The 19,617-nt window shown below is 41.4% G+C and overlaps 2 protein-coding genes across 26 annotated transcripts in view; one reads left to right on the forward strand and one right to left on the reverse strand.

Moving 5' to 3' along the window:
* LOC110530721 (myomegalin) overlaps positions 1–3,883 on the forward strand; it is a 122,880-nt gene extending 118,997 nt beyond the window's left edge. For all 25 annotated transcript variants that reach the window (XM_090182770.1, XM_090182777.1, XM_090182771.1 and 22 more), the window contains one exon: positions 304–3,883. In XM_090182770.1, coding sequence (XP_090038896.1) covers positions 304–428 — 125 coding nt within the window. In that variant the 3' untranslated portion in view covers positions 429–3,883. The remainder of the gene's footprint in view (positions 1–303) is intronic.
* A 380-nt stretch (positions 3,884–4,263) lies between these two features.
* LOC110530723 (5'-AMP-activated protein kinase subunit beta-2) lies at positions 4,264–18,002 on the reverse strand. The gene is made up of 8 exons (XM_021613976.3): positions 17,825–18,002; positions 16,333–16,516; positions 15,811–15,962; positions 15,588–15,681; positions 14,815–14,929; positions 14,272–14,405; positions 6,866–6,934; positions 4,264–6,618 (listed from the first exon to the last, which is right to left on the reverse strand). Exons 2-8 carry the CDS (start codon positions 16,483–16,485, stop codon positions 6,541–6,543), a joined length of 795 nt encoding a protein of 264 aa, XP_021469651.1. The 5' UTR covers positions 16,486–16,516; positions 17,825–18,002; the 3' UTR covers positions 4,264–6,540.
* Positions 18,003–19,617: the final 1,615 nt, after the last annotated feature.

The raw sequence follows: 19,617 nt of genomic DNA on the forward strand, positions 1-19,617 counted from the left end.
TACATAACACATTTTAGATAGCCATTTTCAGCTTCACTTCATCTGCAAGCATAATAGCTATTGTTTGGTTTCATACTAACGAGGCAAAACAAATTTGAAACATGAATATTCCATTAACCTCAACAAATCTTCAGAATCATTTGCAGATAAACCTCAACTTTGCATACTCTACTCTTCATTGCGGTGTGATGTTTTAAAAGATGTTCATCAACTTTTTGGCTGTGGCATCTTCTCTCCATCTGTGTATGTAACAGGAGTGTAGCAGTGAATAATCTAGTCTTTCTTCCCCTCTTCTCCCTTTAGCTGAAGACCGAAGTCCCGGCAATGAACGGCCTACTGATTGGAGTTTTTTGAAGCCGGTCGACGCCCCGGCAACGTCAAATCAGCATCCAGGAACCAGGAAGCGCAGCAGCCAGTGCCTGTTTTAGGTGATGACCTGTTATAGGAACCAGCCAGCCTAACACCACGACCTCTGAACTCTGACGTCACCGCCAGAACAGCCACGACCCCTCCTCCTCCTCGTTGCCTCATCTCTAGCATCCAACGTCCCTCCTCAGATCACTCCATGCTTCTTTCTCTCCTATCTCTCCTCCACTTCTCTCCTGCCAGCAATTTGTGCCCAATGCTCCTGCCTCCTACACCTTGGGCCTTACCTGAACTCTTACTCCTTTAGTGTCATTCCTCCACCCTCCTTTTGACTGTTCTCTTTCCCCCACCTCCACCCTTGTTCTTCTGTTGGAGTCTTTGAGCTCCAGAGACGGTTGGTCCAGTCTGATGATTACCTTGTTGTGAGCGTGAAGAAGAAGGTGGTTTTGAAACGTGCCTCTGATGGTTACAGTAATGTGCGCCCTTGACTGCTGTAGAAGGAGTAGGATGAAGCTGCCCCTAGACATTGAGCTAAGGTCAGATTTGCCTTTTCCCCAATGGTAAAGGTTATGGGATTTGGGGAAGGTAGGCTGATCCTAGATCTGTAGCTAAGGGAAGCTTCTACATGGAGCATAGTAGATTGTGCTCTTCTGCCTGGCAGCTTTTGGACGGGATAAGTGTCAATGCATGTGAACTCATGGCTTGAGAAAGGAAACGTATAGTATTCAAACATATAAACACATACAGTAGGGTACACATATAAATATAATAGACTTGGAACCTCTAACCCTGGCAATAGGGACGCCCATTCTATTCATTCTATTTCTGTGACAGTACCCGCGTCACACACATACGTTCACAGACATACATGAACAATCAATTTCTTTCAAAACAAACATTCAACTTTCACTGCCACAGAAATGCAAACTTTATGCTCGTGGCATTTCATCAATGAGGACTTTCTTTGCAAGTACAATGCAAAAAAGTTGAATAACATCCACAATCTAGCTAGATCTGCTGGAATCACAGTGGAGGAATGTATAGGTGTAACACTTCTAGGTAATTGTTTGCTATATTTATCTGTGGAGGATGAAGCCTGTGGATGGTCTGTCTGCCATTAGCCAAGGGTTCTGGATAGCAGAACAAAGGCCCAGTTCCATTTCAATCACTAGCCACTTCCCCTCGCTCCTACTCCATCGGTATTCACAGATCTGAATAGACTGGATAGGTGAAAGCAATATGTTGATGGCTTCACCTAGTCCTCCGATAAGTTAAGTTGAGCTTCCACTGTGTTGCTTTTATCTATCCAGTCCTGGCTGATCTAACGCTGACAGGGTAAAGGCTGAAAGAAGGGGCTAGGGGCTGAAATGGGCCGAGGCCGAACACGCGTATTCAAGCTCCTCTTTAGGAGTCCTCAGACGAGCATGTGCAATAATTACGTTGTTTATTGAATGATCATGGCGCACCAGCTTTTTGGTTTTTTGCCTGACACTGGAACTAAAGTATTTAACCACTCTTGATAAGTGAAAAAGACCGTTGGTGCAATATTATACTAATAACTATCTTCTACTAACTTAGGAATATAGGAATACTACTGACTGAAACAAAGTGAAGTTTTTATGCAGTGTTGATGCATGAAAGAAGTTTTAAAAGGAAAAATCTAAACATTTGTTTGTGGAACATGGGATCACCAATACTTGCCAAAGTTTGAACTTTGAACTCTTCACGTCCTTGTTTGCCTTACCCATGCGAATGACATACTGTAGGAGCGGTGTGACTATAGGAAGTCATCATCAGCCCAGTATATGAGATCCTTTATGACATCATGATGGAGATATTTCATTGGCTGCTCTTTGAGAGCCATTTGAACCAGAGAGACGGTAACCGTTAGATTATAAATGTGCTTTATAACGAGCACATCTTGTCATAAATGGACCAAAGATTTCTAAAAGTGAATCTTTCACACTAGGCTTCTATTGCTTTGTGAATTCCAAAAACTTAAATTGTGCTCATGTGAGAGATGTACAACTAAAACAGAGAATACTATTGTGATTGTTACATTTCCATTGGACTTTTTTGTCTCGGTTAAGACCTTCATTGCATTCCCATGGTGTTGTTGGCTAAATGTTCTGTGTCCTTTTAGGTGTTACAAACTTTGGCAGGCTACTGGTGGGACCAATGTTCTAGATTTCACCATTGGTGATGTCGCACCCAAAGGTGTTTCTTCCTATGCTGCTTTTAATTGTGTTGTATGTTCTTGCTGTACATTTGGCCATTTTCACGCTGTAAATCACTTGCTTTTTCACTGTATTCTGTTGGCTGACCTTTTGGTGTGTGGATAATCATGTCAGACATTTGCTCTGTATGCAAACGTTGAATATCTGGGTAGCTGTGCAATAGCTCTACACTATATCTATTTTATTTTGCTGTTACACATCATTATATTAACAATATTGCTGCTTTCTTAAGTGTTTATTTTCCTGCTTTGTATGGTTTATTCGTTTAGTTTTTTAGATTATGCCAGATTGTAATAAGATAGCCACATGTCTATTATGAAATCACAAAGATCTGCCTTTTCTTAGGCTATAAGGGGAACCAGTATTATTACTTACACACCCACCTATAATTAACCTTCGGATGCTTGCCTTTAAAAGTAGCTTGGCCACTGCAATTTGCTCCCAACACTTACTTGGAACTCTATTCGATCTGGAAAGCTGAAGCGTTACAGATTCTGCAACAGAAATGTAAAGGTCATTTCCAAATGATCCAACATATGCAGCGTTTACCGTGAATGCAGCCTGCGCTAAAGCGGGGAACATTGCTTTTTAAAAATGTCAAACACGCTGTAAAGCTGAACTTCCGCGATGTGGATTGAATAGAGCCCTTGGAGTTAATAGCGCTTGGTGTCTATCCTAGGTATATATCACAGTAGATCTGCCAACAACGTCTTGTTTGCGCTCCACTCAATTGAAAATCCCTAGAGGGGATTCTAATATGAAACATTCTAATATAACAAACATTCTAATATAAAAGCCCATGCTGTGGGGTTCTTTTGGAAAAATAAGGATTTGATGAGAAGATTCATAGAAAGATTAGGGAAGATTAATATTTTATACCAAAGTAGAAATAACCAACCAACCAACCATAGATGTACAGGATTATGTCAGATTGGATCAGAGTAGAACTGAACAAGGCCAGAGAGCGTGAACAAGGCCTTTTTAATGCGCTGTGTAGAACGGAATCAAACAGAAGTATTTAGCTGTGTCTAATAGTTGGTCCTGAAACTTAGATTTAATGCTATGTGATTGAAATCGAAGAGCAGCTTGGTTTGTCAGGCTCTGTGTGTGATAAAGTGTGCGCTGATGAAGCTAACTAGGATGCCGACACAGAGCTCGTCTATGAGCTCTGTCTCTGAAGATGGTCGCTGTGTGTGTGTGTGTGTGTGTGTTGTGTTGCCACAGTGTTATCACAATGAGGGCTTTTGGGTTCCAAAAAATAAATAAAAATGTATTTAAAACTTTGTCACATCTTTTAATGTAATGTGTGTCGGTTTGTGTTTGAACACCGAGCAAGAGGAATACACACAAATCTCCACATTTACTGATTAGCTTCATGCTTGTCCTATTCTATATTTTCTACCAGGGTTGGGGTCAATTCAAATTGAAGACACTCAATTCAGGATGTGATTTGACGTAAATAAATAGCTTGTTATTTTATGAGAAATTGTTCAAAATATATTTAAAAAAATGTAATTATTGAATTGGAATTTCTGTTAACTTCCTGAATTGGTTGACTTCAATTCAAATTGACCCCAGCCATGTTTTCTAAAGCCTAGGGCAAATGTAATCTAGCCAGTCACTCACATTAGGTAAAGATACTATTTAGGCACAACTGATATTCAGGGTCAACACGTCTTCCCTTTTTATTTGCAAACAAGTGAAACAACCTTCTATAGTACCTGGCTTACACAGTGATGCTGCAAAGTATTTTCAAAAACAAACATGTTAGCTAACAGTTTTAAAATTCAAGTTTTGTTTTTTGCCTAATAAAGCACCAGAATATCCTATATTCTCAAACAGAGCGAGATATAGCTTTTTCTCAGTTTCTTCAAATAAAATATGTAATTATATATTATCTTCTCTTTGGAGTATATCACCTACCTTGCAATAGGTACAATATTCTCAAATTGAAATAAATTTATGGTCAAATCTGAGTAGTTTAACATAATTTAACATTATTGATGAAAGTACATTACACTTAACATTCTTATGAAATCAATATTGGCAATTTGCCACAAATGTTTAATCTTGATAGAATCACAGTTGTGAAATCCACCACACATTCCACAGTAAACTGTATTAGACATTCAAATCATGCACGACATTCAAGACAAACCATTATTTGTTTGTTTCTTTGCTATAAATACAGAAAATGTAACAGATACATTGATTTCTATTGGATAAATAGAAAATAGAATGAAAAAAGAAAAAAAACACACACACAGAACAGCTATTTCTCCATCTCTAACATGCAGACTGGACACTGAGGTTCAATGTAAAGCTACCAGATGTGTCCGTGTATCTGCATAGTTAAACGTTTATGTCAACAGTCCTGCTCAAAGCATTTGTTGGAGACACACGTGTAGCTAAAGTGCTTGCAGCGTCCTTTCATGAAGGCAATAGCAGAACTAAGCAGAGATCTACAGGACACAGGCCAACATTTCACAACTCCTACTTGATATGTAATATGAGGCCTTTAGTTTAAAGTGATTAAATGGGATATACCATTTAATACCCATAGTTTGTTATACTTCAGTTCAATTAAAATTACACAGCCTATCCAATTGCATATCCTGATTTTATCAGTGGTCATCGTCCCTTTGGAATCAAACAAGGAAGACCCTGCAGAATCCTCCATTTAGTCTAGTCACTGTCCAATTACAGTAATAACAAGGAAGACTCTGCAGAATCCTCCATTTAGTCTGGTCACTGTCCAATTACAGTAATAACAAGGAAGACTGCAGAATCCTCCATTTAGTCTGGTCACTGTCCAATTACAGTAGTAACAAGGAAGACTCTGCAGAATCCTCCATTTAGTCTAGTCACTGTCCAATTACAGTAATAACAAGGAAGACTCTGCAGAATCCTCCATTTAGTCTAATCACTGTCCAATTACAGTAATAACAAGGAAGACTGCAGAATCCTCCATTTAGTCTAGTCACTGTCCAATTACAGTAATAACAAGGAAGACTCTGCAGAATCCTCCATTTAGTCTAGTCACTGTCCAATTACAGTAATAACAAGGAAGACTGCAGAATCCTCCATTTAGTCTAGTCACTGTCCAATTACAGTAATAACAAGGAAGACTCTACAGAATCCTCCATTTAGTCTGGTCACTGTCCAATTACAATAACAATATGGAGAAAGAATGGGACACTATTGGGACACTAAATCCAAGCCAGAAACATTCAACTGCCCTCTTTCCGTGTACATAACCTTTCAAACGCTAATTTAATAAAACGTCATGTTGATTATATGTGTTTTACAGTCCCATCAGCAGACTTGTCTTCAAACCCTTATGTTTTTAATGGAACCAAATGTTATTTCTACGCACCCACAAAGAATCTAAGGCTGCGTTTACACAGGCAGCCCAATTCTGATATTTTTTTCTACTAATTGACCAATCAGATCAGCTCTGAAAAAGATCTGATGTGAAAAGATCTGATGTGATTGATCAAAATACCAATTAGTAGAAAAAAGGATCAGAATTGGGGTGCCTGTGTAAACGCAGCCTAAGTGCTGCACACACAAACACACACAGTGGTTTCTTTCAGTCCCTTATTGCTATTCAACTATGGGTGCATTATGGGAAAACGCCACAGTCCAATTTCAGTATTTCTCCTTGTGGACTCCTTGTGAAGTCACAGGCTGAAGGTCAAATGACACCCTATTCCACATTGAGTGCACTACTTTGAACCATTTGCTGAGTGCTACATTGTGTAGTGCACTCTACAGGGAAAAGGGTGTCTTGAGATTTGCCCCCCAGTCTCAGCCACAGGCCCCCAGCTCTTTTGTAAACTGTTAGTTTAGTCCAATCTCAACTACATGTCATGGATAAACCCAGCGCAGTATTAACATGCTGCCCTCTATAGCACTGTGCACCTACACACACAGGTTAGATGGGCTTGTAGAGCAGAGATGTGACGTACTTCTTCTTATACCTGTGAGTCGCACTGAGCACCATCACTCCATCCTGAGGGAGAGGACAGATAGAGAGTGTGATTGTGTGAGACAGAAAAGACAGACGGGACGGGACGGGAGAGAGAGAGAGAGAGAGAGAGACACAGACAGACAGACAGACAGACAGACAGACAGACAGACAGACAGACAGAGACAGACAGACACTAATGCTATGTTATGCTATGGATGAGACTATTACTCAATCCATAAGTATTGCAGTAAGAAGTGGGATAGAGGATGCTGCTGCCCTCCTACAGTACCTTTATTGAGAGCGCATACAGATGGTTGAGCATCACATGGTTGGGTTCAGGCAGCAAGGCTGGGTCGCACTGTAGGAGAGGAAGAGAGAGAGAAGACGAATTAGTAATCAAGATGGTTCCAAATTGGAATTTACAATGCAGAGATGGGAGAGCGGAAGAGAATGAGAAAGGGAGAGAGACAGAGAGAAGATCAGAGAAGATGAGGGAGAGAGAAAGAGAGGAGAGGGAGACAGAGAGAAGATCAGAGAAGATGAGGGAGAGAGAAAGAGAGGAGAGAGGGAGACAGAGAGAGAGAAGTATAATATTAAGAAATGCTACGGAAGGAAAGTAGTATAAACCTACCACAAAACAATTAGGCAACAACAAATTCTATCCCATTTAGACAACTTCCTGGACAAAACTTTCCACTATAATAGTGAAGGTGTAAACTTTGCAGTAGAAAACCTAAACAGTATTTTTGACCTCTCAGCTTCCCTATCAAATCTAAAAAATGTAAAACAGAAAACCGAAGAAAATGAACAACAATGACAAATGGTTTGATGAAGAATGCAAAAACCTAAGAAAGAAATTGAGAAACCTAGTCAACCAAAAACATAGAGACCCAGATAACCTGAGTACACGCCTTTACTATGTTGAATCACTAAAACAATACAGAAATACACTACGGAAAAAGAAGGAACAGCAGGTCAGAAATCAGCTCAATGTAATTGAAGAATTCATTGACTCTTTCCACTTCTGGGAAAATTGGAAAACACTAGACAAACAACAACACAAAGAATTATATTTCCAAAACGGAGATGTATGGGAAAACCACTTCTCCAATCGTTTTGGCTCTTTAACAAAGAACAAACAACAAAAACATAGTATACATGATGAAATACAAATCTTAGAATCAACTATTAAAGACTACCAGAACCCACTGGATTCTCTAATTTCATTGAATGAACTACAGGACAAAATACAAACCCTCCAACCCAAAAAGGCCTGTGGTGTTGATGGTATCCAAAATTAAATGATAAAATATACAGACCACAAATTCTGCTATACAAATTGATGGAAAATGGTGTTAGGGGAAAAACATAGCACATTATAAAATCCATGTACACAAACAACAAGTGTGCAGTTAAAATTGGCAAAAAAAAACAAATTTCTTTCCACTGCCACACCCTGATCTCTTTCACCTGTCCTCATTATTGTCTCCACCCCCTCCAGGTGTCTCTTGTTTTTCCCCGTGTATGTATCCCTGTGTTACCGGTCTCTCTGTACCAGTGTATTTATCCCTGTGTTTCCTGTCTCTCTGTACGAGTGTATTTATCCCTGTGTTTCCTGTCTCTCTGTACCAGTGTATTTATCCCTGTGTTTCCTGTCTCTCTGTACCAGTGTATTTATCCCTGTGTTTCCTGTCTCTCTGTACCAGTGTATGTATCCCTGTGTTTCCTGTCTCTCTGTACCAGTGTATGTATCCCTGTGTTACCGGTCTCTCTGTACCAGTGTATTTATCCCTGTGTTTCCTGTCTCTCTGTACCAGTGTATTTATCCCTGTGTTTCCTGTCTCTCTGTACCAGTGTATTTATCCCTGTGTTTCCTGTCCCTCTGTACCAGTGTATTTATCCCTGTGTTTCCTGTCTCTCTGTACCAGTGTATTTATCCCTGTGTTACCGGCCTCTCTGTACCAGTGTATTTATCCCTGTGTTTCCTGTCTCTCTGTACCAGTGTATTTATCCCTGTGTTTCCTGTCTCTCTGTACCAGTGTATGTATCCCTGTGTTACCGGTCTCTCTGTACCAGTGTATTTATCCCTGTGTTACCGGTCTCTCTGTACCAGTGTATTTATCCCTGTGTTTCCTGTCTCTCTGTACCAGTGTATTTATCCCTGTGTTTTCTGTCTCTCTGTACCAGTGTATTTATCCCTGTGTTTCCTGTCTCTCTGTACCAGTGTATGTATCCCTGTGTTTCCTGTCTCTCTGTACCAGTGTATGTATCCCTGTGTTACCGGTCTCTCTGTACCAGTGTATTTATCCCTGTGTTTCCTGTCTCTCTGTACCAGTGTATTTATCCCTGTGTTTCCTGTCTCTCTGTACCAGTGTATTTATCACTGTGTTTCCTGTCTCTCTGTACCAGTGTATTGATCCCTGTGTTTCCTGTCTCTCTGTACCAGTGTATTTATCCCTGTGTTTCCTGTCTCTCTGTACCAGTGTATTTATCCCTGTGTTTCCTGTCTCTCTGTACCAGTGTATTTATCCCTGTGTTACCGGCCTCTCTGTACCAGTGTATTTATCCCTGTGTTACCGGCCTCTCTGTACCAGTGTATTTATCCCTGTGTTTCCTGTCTCTCTGTACCAGTGTATTTATCCCTGTGTTTCCTGTCTCTCTGTACCAGTGTATTTATCCCTGTGTTTCCTGTCTCTCTGTACCAGTGTATTTATCCCTGTGTTACCGGCCTCTCTGTACCAGTGTATTTATCCCTGTGTTTCCTGTCTCTCTGTACCAGTGTATTTATCCCTGTGTTTCCTGTCTCTCTGTACCAGTGTATTTATCCCTGTGTTTCCTGTCTCTCTGTACCAGTGTATTTATCCCTGTGTTTCCTGTCTCTCTGTACCAGTGTATGTATCCCTGTGTTTCCTGTCTCTCTGTACCAGTGTATGTATCCCTGTGTTACTGGCCTCTCTGTACCAGTGTATTTATCCCTGTGTTTCCTGTCTCTCTGTACCAGTGTATTTATCACTGTGTTTCCTGTCTCTCTGTACCAGTGTATTTATCCCTGTGTTTCCTGTCTCTCTGTACCAGTGTATTTATCCCTGTGTTACCGGTCTCTCTGTACCAGTGTATTTATCCCTGTGTTTCCTGTCTCTCTGTACCAGTGTATTTATCCCTGTGTTTCCTGTCTCTCTGTACCAGTGTATTTATCCCTGTGTTTCCTGTCTCTCTGTACCAGTGTATTTATCCCTGTGTTTCCTGTCTCTCTGTACCAGTGTATTTATCCCTGTGTTTCCTGTCTCTCTGTACCAGTGTATTTATCCCTGTGTTTCCTGTCTCTCTGTACCAGTGTATGTATCCCTGTGTTTCCTATCTCTCTGTACCAGTGTATGTATCCCTGTGTTACCGGTCTCTCTGTACCAGTGTATTTATCCCTGTGTTTCCTGTCTCTCTGTACCAGTGTATTTATCCCTGTGTTTCCTGTCTCTCTGTACCAGTGTATTTATCCCTGTGTTTCCTGTCTCTCTGTACCAGTGTATTTATCCCTGTGTTTCCTGTCTCTCTGTACCAGTGTATTTATCCCTGTGTTTCCTGTCTCTCTGTACCAGTGTATTTATCCCTGTGTTTCCTGTCTCTCTGTACCAGTGTATTTATCCCTGTGTTTCCTGTCTCTCTGTACCAGTGTATTTATCCCTGTGTTACCGGCCTCTCTGTACCAGTGTATTTATCCCTGTGTTTCCTGTCTCCCTGTACCAGTGTATTTATCCCTGTGTTACCGGTCTCTCTGTACCAGTGTATTTATCCCTGTGTTTCCTGTCTCTCTGTACCAGTGTATTTATCCCTGTGTTTCCTGTCTCTCTGTACCAGTGTATTTATCCCTGTGTTACCGGTCTCTCTGTACCAGTGTATTTATCCCTGTGTTTCCTGTCTCTCTGTACCAGTGTATTTATCCCTGTGTTTCCTGTCTCTCTGAGCCAGTTCGTCTTGTATGTTCAAGCCTACCAGCGTTTTTCCCATTTTCCTGCTTTGCCTTTTCTCCTTTTTCTAGTCCTCCCGGGTTTGACCCTTGCCTATTCTGGACTCTGTACCCGCCTGCCTGACCATTCTGCCTGCCCTGACCTCCAGCCTGCCTGTCACTCTGTACCTCCTGGACTCTGATCTGGTTATGACCTTTTTGCCTGTCCATGACCATTCTCTTGCCTATTCCCTTTGGATTTATTAAACATCTTAAACTCCAACCATCTGCCTCCTGTGTCTGCATTTGGGTCTCGCCTAGTGTCATGATACACAGGGCCATGGGGTGAGACAAGGATGCAGCTTAAGCCTCACCCTCTTCAACTTATATATCAACGAATTGGCGCGGGCACTAGAAAAGTCTGCAGCACCCAGGCTCACCCTACTAGAATCTGAAGTCAAATGTCTACTGTTTGCTGATGATCTGGTGCTTCTGTTCTCAACCAAGGAGGGCCTACAGCAGCACCTAGATCTTCGGCATTGTCAGACCTGGGCCCTGAGTAAATCTCAGTAAGACAAAAATAATGGTGTTCCAAAAAAGGTTCAGTTGCTAGGACCACAACTATAAATTCTATCTAGACATCATTGCCCTAGAGCACACAAAAAACTATACATACAGTAGGGAAAAAAGTCAGCCACCAATTGTGCAAGTTCTCCCACTTAAAAAGATGAGAGAGGCCTGTAATTTTCATCATAGGTACACTTCAACTATGACAGACAAAATAAGAAAAAAAAATCCAGAAAATCACATTGTAGGATTTTTAATGAATTTATTTGCAAATTATGGTGGAAAATAAGGATTTGGTCACCTACAAACAAGCAAGATTTCTGGCTCTCACAGACCTGTAACTTCTTCTTTAAGAGGCTCCTCTGTCCTCCACTCGTTACCTGTATTAATGGCACCTGTTTGAACTTGTTATCAGTATAAAATACACCTGTCCACAACCTCAAACAGTCACACTCCAAACTCCACTATGGCCAAGACCAAAGAGCTGTCAAAGGACACCAGAAACAAAATTGTAGACCTGCACCAGGCTGGGAAGACTGAATCTGCAATAGGTAAGCAGCTTGGTTTGAAGAAATCAACTGTGGGAGCAATTATTAGGAAATGGAAGACATACAAGACCACTGATAATCTCCCTCGATCTGGGGCTCCACGCAAGATCTCACCCCGTGGGGTCAAAATCATCACAAGAACGGTGAGCAAAAATCCCAGAACCATACGGGGGGACCTAGTGAATGACCTGCAGAGAGCTGGGACCAAAGTAACAAAGCCTACCATCAGTAACACACTACGCCGCCAGGCACTCAAATGCTGCAGTGCCAGACGTGTCCCCCTGCTTAAGCCAGTACATGTCCAGGCCCGTCTGAAGTTTGCTAGAGAGCATTTGGATGATCCAGAAGAAGATTGGGAGAATGTCATTTGATCAGATGAAACCAAAATATGGTAAAAACTCAACTCGTCGTGTTTGGAATACAAAGAATGCTGAGTTGCATCCAAAGAACACCATACCTACTGTGAAGCATGGGGGTGGAAACATCATGCTTTGGGGCTGTTTTTCTGCAAAGAGACCAGGACGACTGATCCGTGTAAAGGAAAGAATGAATGGGGCCATGTATCGTGAGATTTTGAGTGAAAACCTCCTTCCATCAGCAAGGGCATTGAAGATGAAACGTGGCTGGGTCTATCAGCATGACAATGATCCCAAAGCCACTCAACGAAGGAGTGGCTTTGTAAGAAGCATTTCAAGGTCCTGGAGTGGCCTAGCCAGTCTCCAGATCTCAACCCCATAGAAAATCTTTGGAGGGAGTTGAAAGTCCGTGTTGCCCAGCAACAGCCCCAAAACATCACTGCTCTAGAGGAGATCTACATGGAGGAATGAGACAAAATACCAGCAACAGTGTGTGAAAACCTTGTGAAGACTTACAGAAAACGTTTGACCTCTGTCATTGCCAACAAAGGGAATATAACAAAGTATTGAGATAAACTTTTGTTATTGACCAAATATTTATTTTCCACCATAATTTGCAAATAAATTAATAAAAAATCCAAAAAATGTGATTTTCTGGATTTTTTTTCTCATTTTGTCTGTCATAGTTGAAGTGTACCTATGATGAAAATTACAGGCCTCTCTCATCTTTTTAAGTGGGAGAACTTGCACAATTGGTGGCTGACTAAATTCTTTTTTGCCCCACCGTACCTCGGCCTACACATCAGCGCCACAGGTAACTTTCACAAAGCTGAGAACGATCTGAGAGACAAGGCAAGAAGGGCCTTCTATGCCATCAAAATGAAAATAAAATTTGACATACCAATTAGGATCTGGCTAAAAATGCTTGAATCAGTTATAGGACCCATATGGTTGAGAGGTCTGGGGTTTGCTCACCAACCAATAATTCACAAAATGGGACAAACATTTATCAAAAATATTCTTTGTGTACAACGTAAAATACCAAATAATGCACGCAGAGCAGAATTAGGTCGATACCCGCTAATTATAAAAATCCAGAAAAGAGACGTTAAATTCTACAACCTTCTAAAAGGAATCGATTCCGAAACCTTCAATAACAAAGCCATTACCTACAGAGAGATGAACCTGGAGAAGAGTCCCCTAAGCAAGCTGGTCCTGGGGCTATTGAGAAAGGCCGCCATAGGCAGACCTGGCTCTCAAGAGAATACAGGCTATGTGCACACTGCATACAAAATGAGATGGAAACTGAGCTGCACTTCCTAACCTCCTGCCAAATGTATGATAATATTAAACAAACCCAATTTTGATAAACTCTCATATCTACTGGGTGAAATACCAGTGTGCCATCACAGCAGCAAAATGTGTAACCTGTTGCCACAAGAAAAGGGCAACCTGTGAAGAACAAACACACTGTAAATACAACCCATATTTATTTTGATCTATTTTCCCTTTTGTACTTTAACTATTTGCACATAATATAACATTTGAAATGCATTTATTATTTTGGAACTTTTGTGATTGTAATGTTTACTGTTAATTTGTATTGTTTATTTCACTTTTGTTTATTATCACTTGCTTTGGCAATGTTAACATGTTTCCCATGTCAATAAAGGCCTTAAGGAGAAAGTGAAATTGAATGAGAGAGAGAGAGAGAGAGAGAGAGAGAAGAGAGAGAGAGCGAGAGAGAGAGAGAAAAGAACAGAGTCCCCTCATCTAGCTGGTCCTGGGGCTGAGTTCTACTAACACGCTGAATCCTCAGAGCCAGAAAATCCAATGAATCGGAATAAACCAAATTACAACACCGTCAAAACAAAACTACATTACTTATTGACAGTGGCATAACATACTTAAGTAAAAATACTTTGAACAAGAGACCTTCAAAGACCTCTCTGATGAGAATAAGCTACCCGTCCTGTTGGGGGAGGATGCAGAGAGCTGCCAGACTACATTGCTGCCAGACAGAAGATGAGGGACAGTGTGTGACAGACCTACTAACATGCACATGTCCTCTATGCCATTGTTATTGTTCAATGTATGGTTATATGGTTTAATTATGTATGGTTGTATGGTTAAATTATGTTAATATTGTAAATCTCCAAAGTAAGCTTTGGCATTATGCACATTGTTACATCATGCCAATAAAGCAAATGTAATTGAATAATTGAGAGACAGAGAGCGAGAGCGAGAGAGAGCGAGAGAGAGACTGAAACAGAAGGAAACTCACAGAGATGTTAGTGTCCTTGTTGAGGATGACCTGGAGGAGGTGTGGGGGGAGGATGGGCGGGGCTTTGGAGCGTTCCTCAGGCCTGAACATGTACTGCTCCTGTCCATAGGGACCTGGAGGGGAGCTGGACAGGTCTAAGGACACACAATGACACACACAGCATGTCATTCATATACTCTCAAATGGTGACTGATTTCTTGGGTTTTCATCAACTTACATAACTTATCCTAAACACCTGATCAGGATTAAATATTACATCCTTCCTTGAAGTAATCACTGATCTGAAAAGGCTTGAATGGTGATAGGATGGAAACCCTGCCTTCTCTTACCCAATCATGTACAGATCAGTGAGTACCATGAGGAAGGAAACTTGGCCCAAACTTGCATGACCTTAAGTCGGCACCTCTTGGTCAGTACAAGGCTATGCTTAACCCAAAGGGTCAACAGGGGATGAAAACCCTGCCTTCACTAATCCAATCACAAATAGATCAGGCTATACAAGCTTAATGTAAAGGACAACAGAGGATTAGAGCCTCTACTGACCTGAGGTGTCGGTAGACTCCAGAGAGTCCACCTGCAGAGCATCAAACACCTCAAAGTCCGACTGCTTCACCTCGATCAGGTTGTTGATGGTGCCCAACTGGCTGGTCACCACAGGCTGCGGGAGGGAGTGTTATAACAGGGTTAATAACAAATAAACCGTGTGGATGGATCACCAAAACAAGGTAGTGTTATAACAGGGTTAATAACAAATAAACCGTGTGGATGGATCACCAAAACAAGGGAGTGTTATAACAGGGTTAATAACAAATAAACCGTGTGGATGGATCACCAAAACAAGGGAGTGTTATAGCAGGGTTAATAACAAATAAACCGTGTGGATGGATCACCAAAACAAGGTAGTGTTATAACAGGGTTAATAACAAATAAACCGTGTGGATGGATCACCAAAACAAGGGAGTGTTATAACAGGGTTAATAACAAATAAACTGTGTGGATGGATCACCAAAACAAGGGAGTGTTATAGCAGGGTTAATAACAAATAAACCGTGTGGATGGATCACCAAAACACGGCTGAAAATAGCTGCACTGTTGTATTTGAAAAATATTATTAAACCTTTATATGTTCAGGTTAGGCCTAAAATAAAATACAAATGACATCATAAATGGAAATAAGTCACTGACTTTATTGTGCTATCCCTGTCACATTTAAAATGGATGTACTGTGTGTATGTATTTTTTAGGCAAAAAATAGGCAAAAAAAAGTATATCAATCTAGTAGTCTAGTTTAGGCCAGAGCCATATGTAGGGTTTACCTCTGAGGGGTCATGAACCCACTGTCCGTCCACAAAGAACTTGTACTGGTGCTCTCCCTCTGGCAAGTCCAGGATCGCTACAAAGTCATTGTGGCTTGGCGAAGAAATACTGTGTTAATACACTGCTAATGCACTATTAACTGTGTCAAAGTGTTGTCACTAATCAAATAGTATAACAGCAATACAGTATGCAGACCAGGGCCTCTCCTTTCCCCTGCCCTACCTCTTATTGAGGTGGATCTTGTTGCCCCAGTTGTTAAAGGATCCAGCGATGTAAACCTCCTTCCCTCCTCCGGCCCAGCGGATGACCGTGGGCCTGGACTGAGGCCCGGTCTTCACCAGGTCATCCAGGTCGGGCTCCTCCTTGTCCGACACCTAACGGGAGAAAAGAAACTCAGTTTAAATCAAAATGTGGAAATGACAGGGGCTCTACTTTTTTTGTGATTCCTCGCATATTATCTCCTTGCCTCCTTGGAAGAAAAGGTCCAAGGTCCCTCACATTGGACCTTCTTCTCCAGCGGGTTTTGAGGAGGCGAGGAGAGAGGAATCGATAAAGATGAATTGAGAAAGAGCCAGGGTTTATCTCACTTGGCTAATATGGCTTCTACTTCTCTTCCCATCGTCCTCTTCTTAATCTGCACCGGAAATGTACCCCCCCCCCCGCATCTGTTGTTCATGCAACTGTTTAGTGTGATGGTCTTTACGCCCCTGCCCCCAAATATCCTATGTTCCAGAGCAGAGGTACCTTGGAGGACCCCAGGCCGTGTGTGTTGAAGATGTTAGGGTCATCAGTGCTGTCCACCATCTTGCTGGGCTCGTGGTCTTTGTCTCTGCTGTCAGAGCGATGGGCCTTGGCGCCATGGCGGTCTCCGGACATCCGGTCGCCTGTGTTACCCATGATCCTTTACTAAGTTTCCTGCCAGGACAAGCTGAAAGACAACATACAGTCATCATCATCATCTTACAAACAACAAGACATAACTTGCCACCCAAACCAACCTCTGAACATTACTTGCATATTTCAGATTAGTTAGATAAGGTCAACAACAACAGGATGCTTGATGCAGAGAGACTAAGGGGGGATTGGATATATGTTTTGCCTTGTCAACAACAGGATGCTTGATGCAGAGAGACTAAGGGGGGATTGGATATATGTTTTGCCTTGTCAACAACAGGATGCTTGATGCAGAGAGACTAAGGGGGGATTGGATATATGTTTTGCCTTGTCAACAACAGGATGCTTGATGCAGAGAGACTAAGGGGGGATTGGATATATGTTTTGCCTTGTCAACAACAGGATGCTTGATGCAGAGAGACTAAGGGGGATTGGATATACGTTTTGCCTTGTCAACAACAGGATGCTTGATGCAGAGAGACTAAGGGGGATTGGATATATGTTTTGCCTTGTCAACAACAGGATGCTTGATGCAGAGAGACTAAGGGGGGATTGGATATATGTTTTGCCTTGTCAACAACAGGATGCTTGATGCAGAGAGACTAAGGGGGATTGGATATATGTTTTGCCTTGTCAACAACAGGATGCTTGATGCAGAGAGACTAAGGGGGATTTGATATATGTTTTGCCTTGTCAACAACAGGATGCTTGATGCAGAGAGACCAAGGGGGATTGGATATATGTTTTGCCTTGTCAACAACAGGATGCTTGATGCAGAGAGACTAAGGGGGATTGGATATACGTTTTGCTTGTCATTTGAATAACTAGCTAATGTTAGCTAGCTAGCTATACAGAATTTCCAGCAAATCTATGATCAATGTGTACAGTTGCTGACATTGGTAACAGAGCGGAATATTGACTGTACTTAGCTAGCTAAAGTTAGTCATGTTGAGCTAGCTATCTAAACAGCTGACTTGTTACCAGAATCGGAAGTGCTCTGCTCGGCCCACCACCAGCTGGCTAGCCCACTCCTGACAATCAACAAGTCGGGTCATGGATGTGCTGCTCCACGAGCACGAAGAAACAAACTTGAACGACCAAGCAATCTGGCAATAACTATAGTCTAGATCAGAATAGAACAAGGCAAAGGCTACAGTTAGTTCCCTTAGCAGTTAGCTAGCATAAATCGCTCCCCCTGACCCCCGCAGGGAATATTTTTTGCTGCCTCAATACCTATCGTGGGCTATACTTAGGGTGTGATTGTGAAATGCCAACCACTGACAATGCTAACATCGTGACATGCCATGTTGATCAATCGGTTCTGTATGGGACAGTTACTCACCAAATGACACGATTCGAAGTTTATTTAACACTGAGTCCTCCTCTTCAACTTTGACGTCAACGTTCTTCTTCACAATGTTATTCCACCAACTACGGATCCCCAGCAGGACAAACTATGCAGTCATTGGAAAAAATAGATAAACCTGTTTCATGAACAGAAATAGTGAAACACCTAACCCAAGATCAGATAGAACTGGAATTAGCATATATCGTTAACCAGCAACACACATATACAGTGCTTTACGGCAAACCAGCCCTGTGTACTGTGTCATATTTTACCAATAGAAACGTTTAATTTTCATTTGTGTCATTTATATAAGAACATAGACTAATTGACATCACCCACAGTCAGTAAAATGGTTGTATTTCGGACTTTTTACGTTTTCTCACTACTGAGAAAACGCCAGTTACTGAGTGGATGTGCAGGAAACATGGCCATGTCGAGTGAGTCGCAGCAATTGGTCCATCTCCAGTATGATCATCATTTGTGTGCTTCAGGAGTGTCATGAAAAATGAAAGAGACATGAAGTCATTGATTATTTCATATAACTAAATATTCCCAATTAGGAGCTTAGTATAACGTGACTTAATCAACAGTATTGTAATGTATTTTAGAGAATACTGTACAGTAGACCAGCAGAAGCTTAGCACTGATGGAAAACTTGTGTGGTTATATCATATAATAATATATGCCATTTAGCAGACACTTTTATCCAAAGCAAGTTACAGTCATGCCTGCATACATTTAACATATGGGTGGTCTAGGGAATCAAACCCACTACACTGGGGTTACAAGCACCATGCTCTACCAACTGAGCCACAAAGGACCATTATTTCTTCTAACGATACCTATTTCACATACATTTGAGGTTTCGTACCACCAGACACAGAAAATCACAAGGCTGACAAAAAATCAGTCCACAAAAACAACAATCAAAGCTTACTAACCAACAGTCCAGTCAGAGCCTTGCTGATATTGTGAATGCCTGACTTTTTACTCTTGGACTATTTGCTCTTTATAACATCATCTGCTGACACATCAGCTTTGAACTCACTGCTTGATCATGGCGCTCCCTGACGCTGGAGACCCTCTCCTTCCGGCCTGTGGCTTCCTCATCATCACTGGTCCCAGGGAACTCCATCTGTAGCTCCCCTGGAGCTATGGGAACGACTAGGGTCATCACTGGCCTGCTTCTTGGGGAGTGGGAATAGGACTGAGGGGCAGAGGAAATGCAAGACAAGGCATTGGGTTACAATTCCAGTTATAAGTTAGAACTTTATTTAGATTATTTTATCAAAGTTGTGTTTTGGGTTGATGTCCTAGTATATTAGCTGAGAAGCATACGTTTAATAAAACAACATGCACAAGGCATTGCTACATGTGTTAAGAAACCCTAGATGGAATCATCGGCATGTGAAAGACAGTCATTAATACCTTCTTCTCTGACTTCTCTGTGATCCTCTTCTTAACCTTCGGGAACTCTTGATTATCAGCAGTTATGTACTTATAAAAATAAAATAAAAATGTAGTTTTTAGAAAGCTTATCAAGTGTAGGGATTCCTGGAAAAGAATGTGTTTAATACATTCTCTCTTCCAGAATCATCTAAATGAATGCAGACCTAAATTGATCTCATTAGCTATACATTCCATCCTTTTGTTAAATATACAGCTCCTTTTTTCCTTGTAAGATTTTTTGCATATTGAAAGCCAAAGGTCTTACACTTTTCTGAACTTTGATCTCACAGCTTGGTCGATAGACATCTTGTCATCCTCAAGTACCTTTTCAAATATTT

This window comes from Oncorhynchus mykiss, chromosome 8 (assembly GCF_057628025.1).
Source record: "Oncorhynchus mykiss isolate SJ-2025 chromosome 8, ASM5762802v1, whole genome shotgun sequence".
NCBI classification, from domain to species: Eukaryota; Metazoa; Chordata; class Actinopteri; order Salmoniformes; family Salmonidae; genus Oncorhynchus; species Oncorhynchus mykiss.

What these genes read in the sequence shown, in the direction of transcription:
- LOC110530723 (XM_021613976.3), bottom strand. Translation starts at nt 16,485, where the DNA reads ATGGGTAACACAGGCGACCGGATGTCCGGAGACCGCCATGGCGCCAAG. An exon ending in ACGGCCTGGGGTCCTCCAAG is followed by an intron (nt 15,963 to 16,332) that starts GTACCTCTGCTC and finishes TTCTCCCGTTAG; the next exon opens with GTGTCGGACAAGGAGGAGCC. An exon ending in GGGTTCATGACCCCTCAGAG is followed by an intron (nt 14,930 to 15,587) that starts GTAAACCCTACA and finishes TCCCTCCCGCAG; the next exon opens with CCTGTGGTGACCAGCCAGTT.